The sequence below is a fragment of the Polyergus mexicanus genome, unplaced genomic scaffold (genome assembly GCF_030449975.1).
Source record: "Polyergus mexicanus isolate NDT 795.1 unplaced genomic scaffold, iyPolMexi1.0 SCAF_22, whole genome shotgun sequence".
Classification (NCBI taxonomy): Eukaryota; Metazoa; Arthropoda; class Insecta; order Hymenoptera; family Formicidae; genus Polyergus; species Polyergus mexicanus.
This window is the reverse complement of record NW_027223342.1, coordinates 4,666,576-4,671,132: the sequence shown is the minus strand read 5'-3', so window position 1 is coordinate 4,671,132 and position 4,557 is coordinate 4,666,576. Positions and strand designations below refer to the sequence as shown.

The 4,557-nt window shown below is 39.9% G+C and overlaps 1 protein-coding gene across 1 annotated transcript; it reads left to right on the top strand.

The window, feature by feature from the left end:
• Nucleotides 1-2,838: 2,838 nt before the first annotated feature.
• On the top strand, nt 2,839-3,591 carry LOC138942300 (uncharacterized). Its single transcript, XM_070312439.1, has one exon. The coding sequence runs from the start codon at nt 2,839-2,841 to the stop codon at nt 3,589-3,591; it is 753 nt and encodes a 250-aa protein (XP_070168540.1).
• Nucleotides 3,592-4,557: the final 966 nt, after the last annotated feature.

The window sequence follows — 4,557 nt, the reverse complement described above, 5'->3', positions numbered from 1 at the left end:
AGCGCGAAGCGTTATTGGATATTCGCCGTGTTCTTCGATATCATCTTCATTCTCCTCTCCCGCGACATCTTCGTCATCAACAATATCGTTGGAACCAGTTACGCGTCAATGTCGTAAAATAGCACGTTGAAGATATTCGTTTATAGCGTGTAATTCGTACGATCCCTCGAAAATCGTAATTTTCTTGTCGTCGTTATCAAAATAAAATTTATTATTCCAAGAATTCACGTTCGATATCGTATGATAAGTTTCAAGGTCTGTTAAACCAAGCTCGTAATCGTCATCGTTTAAATCTATAGCCGGAAGTAGCTTACAGCAAGAACGCTACTCTTGCCAGTCAACGTAAGCGTGAGTAACATACTGGAAAATTGTCGAATGAATACTGAGTCGCGACGGTGAATTGTTAGGCTTTAAATTCATATCGATCATCAACCGTTTGAAGAAATCGTAGACACAATCGTCCACAAATACTTTGATTATAATTTTGATAGGCCGTGTGATTGTATTCTATATTTGCAACATTCCGTCCAAAATATCGCACTAATTCCTTGGGCGGTCGAAGATTTATAAACCTATCGAAATATACTACACGATCTCCCCTCTTTGCATACGCTACCGAATGAGTACCGGAACCATCAACGTCATCCAATTTGACGATAGAGCTATTATTTCGTCGTACGCCGTTTATCGGTAAATTATTGCGCATGAAAACGCCTCTAAAAAATAGTATACACATACGTCTTGCAAGTTGTTCCAATTGTACATTGGTTGTTAAACCGGCAGGCATTTTTATCGTTATTTTGACATTTTTTTTTAGCTGCTGTTGAGAACCATCGTCCAAGTTTGTATGGAACGTGATAAAGTCCGTGACCTTCCATGGCGCGGTTATGATGTTGCATTTCTTCGAGCTGACGTTACGCCGCCTTGCTATCGTTCACCGCCTTTGCAATTTCCGATGCTCCGCCAGCCAACGAACCGAGAACTCCCAATAATGATAAAATTGGTAAGATACCACTGCGCTTCACTATAGGATTCGTTTTTCATAGTCTTTTTCTTCATCGATGATTTTTTTGGTTTTCATCTCCATACCTAATTTTGTCTTTGCTTTCATAGCTGCCCAAACAGCTGTAGCGGCCGCTCTTTCGCCAAGAATCGAATCTCTCACGTGTTCGCGCTTTCGTGGCGAGTATATTATCCGCAACGTGTCGTTAATGCAGATCGTTGCTTCGGGAATAAACTATGTCGTGCTCGCGACACGCGGCATCCAATGGATTGATACCCCGATCGCCTCTAGCCAATCGTGTTTCTAAATGAATTCCCGGCCCGCAAAACTGATAGCCTGAAATATGTAATTCGATAGGAAGTGCGTTTATAGCACAATTTAACAAGTCGCTACCTCTTATAATTTTTGTTGGCATTTGCCACAATCTTTTATTAATGGTGTTGGACCGTCGATATGTGTTTGCTGCCACGGTAAATTATAATGTCGCATGCATCGACGATACTGCCGAACCTCTGAGTCAGCTTTTATATGTTCGGGAAGCTTGTCCCACTATTGTTCCACGTATCTACCAAAGTCTCGCAGTAAAACAATCTTGGGGATAATCTGTAACTGCTCGGTAGTAAGCTCGAAAATATCACTGTCAACCGATAGAAGAAGAAATATTTTTGAGACTGAGCGATTTCGATCCGGTGCACCTCTATAAATAGAGCCCCGATGACTCATTTTTCAAAAACCTGATTCGAGATTCGTGAAAGCAAACATGCGATTTGTGCGACAAGCGACGATAATCCAAGTGACCAATTTTGACGATAAAACACGGAGTAACGTCCGAGAAAGAAATACGCAAGCATGGAAATATGTTGCCGATTACTATACGCGGTATCATTTGCGGTCCTTCGAATTGCGGTAAGATTAACGTGTTTATAAGTTTGATAGAAAATCCATACGGTGTACGTTTCGAGAATGTGTACACGAAATCGCTTCAACAACCAAAATATCGATATTTGGAAAATTTGCTATTACCGATCGATGAAATTGGTTATTTTACATTCTCTAATAATAGTAATGTCATTCAGCCGTGCGAGGCACTTCTGAATTCCGTTTTTATCTTTGATGGCGTGGTGTGCGACAACAAGATGCGAAAAGAGAGTTACAATAGGTCGATACTTGAGCGTCGACTGTTTTTATTTTTGTTAAACGTATGCCAAGATACCCATCTTGTACGCGATAGGCGAATTTATTGACTTCATTTAAACAAAATGGTACAAACTTGAAACATATATAAAATGACCATATAAATACTGACAATACGTCTTACGACGATTTTCGCGCATTCTGTCAGAAATGTTGGCAACATAAGTATGGATTTGTAGTAATTGATAAAGACAGTTTACAGACTAATGGACGATATCGAAAAGGATTTAACGATTTTGCAATACCGTAAAGTGGTTAGTCCCTATTCGAGCAACGTCTAAAATTTTTCATCCGAGCGCAACACGACGACGATTGACAGTGACGATCGTGAGAAGATTGCGAGAGAGATTGTAAAAACGAGCGAATCAACCCGCAAAAAATATCGTTCTTTAAAAACTGGTCAAATGGAGGAAGACGTCGCATTTGAGAGGCATTTTAAACCAATTATCAAACCTCTAAAACAACTTGTCGAAAATACAATCAATGTGGAATCTAATGAAGCGAAAATCGAACCATCGAGTATGCTCGAAGACAAGCATCTGAAAAAATAGTCAAAGTACGGAACAAAGAGAACACGGTCAAATATATCATTGAACGATTCGCTAATAACTTCTACTCCAAATCAATTAAAACGTAAGCGAATGAAACAATTATCGAATGTTGTTACTTCTACTCCTATAAAATATGTACAACCAAGTCAAATATTGCACGAAAGACCGTCTCCGTCTGTGGAAGAAATTTTCGAAACCACGCCTGCAACGCTTGTGACGTCGGTTCAACATCCATTACAAACGTCCGAGGGTCAAAGTACATTGCGCACATACTTGGACCCACTAGGGCAGAAATATGTGGGAGCTATTTTGAATCAAGATAAAGGTAACAACCTTTATGTATACGGTGTTAAATTTCGCAACGAAAGAATGATGATGGGTGATAAAATTTTTGATGTGGATAAAAATGACAATATAATTATCGGTGGAATGAGATACGTGGGAATATCAGGTCTCTACGAGTTGATTTTCAAGAGAGTGCCCGACGGTGACGTATACACTGAGGATGATAAAATTAAATACAAAAATATATTATTGGCGACAAATGCGCATAGACGTGACAATAATATGCGTAATCGAGTATTAAGTAACAAGGGATACAAGTATAAAAATATAATAGCGCCATTAATCTCTAATAAAAAAGTTGGAAGAGGTATAAACATACCGCGCGCTATGACATTAAACGATAATAAGATCGATTGTGTTCATTGGAATGATCCCAACGAGTTGGTAGATCGCTTGCGATTGGTGGAAGCTTTGCGTCAAGCCGGCAACAATCCCCACGACAATGAAATAGTATCAATTATTGAGGCACTTTGCGAAGCTGGTTTTATTATAAATTAAATTATGCGTCGACGAAACGAGTCAGTCTGTCAATATTGTTTGTATCGAAATGTCGATTAATAAATTTGGATTATCGTTGGGAACACCGAACAACTCATACTATCAATGGAATGGATTACTAAGAAATTACGTACGCGATAACGATCTGTGTCAGACAGCCTCCGGCTTTGACACAAGGTCGCACAAGATACGACGCGTAGCGCAACCGGAAGATGATACTGATGCAGTAAACAAACAGTACGTGGAAATACGTTTCAAGCTTTTGGAGGACAGACAGGAAGAACTTGAAAAAAAAATAATCACGCTCGAGACGAATGTGCAAACGCTGCATATAATGATGGATGAGATCCAGAAAATGCTTCGGTATGCAACTCACGCGCAGACTACATCTAATTCCGCGCAGGAGAAGAAAGATATATAAAGAATATATGTGGAGGAATTATCTCATTATTGCAAATTATGCCTCGATCAAATATGTCGCAAAAGACCTCTGAAAAACAGCTGCTCGTGGAAGAATTGCATGCTCCAGCGAGAAAAAATTTCCCACGTAGACGTGTCATAGTACGCGGATACGACGATCTGTGGCAGGCGGACGTGGTCGAGATGCGGCAACAATCCCCACGACAATGAAATAGTATCAATTATCGAGGCACTTTGCGAAGCTGGTTTTATTATAAATTAAATTATGCGTCGACGAAACGAGTCAGTCTGTCAATATTGTTTGTATCGAAATGTCGATTAATAAATTTGGATTATCGTTGGGAACACCGAACAACTCATACTATCAATGGAATGGATTACTAAGAAATTACGTACGCGATAACGATCTGTGTCAGACAGCCTCCGGCTTTGACACAAGGTCGCACAAGATACGACGCGTAGCGCAACCGGAACAGGATACCGATGCCGCAAACAAATAGTATGTAGAAATACGTGTCAAAGTACTCTGCGTTGATACCACTGCTT

Coding starts and splice junctions, on each gene's coding strand:
- LOC138942300 (XM_070312439.1), top strand. CDS start 2,839: ATGAAACAATTATCGAATGTTGTTACTTCTACTCCTATAAAATATGTA.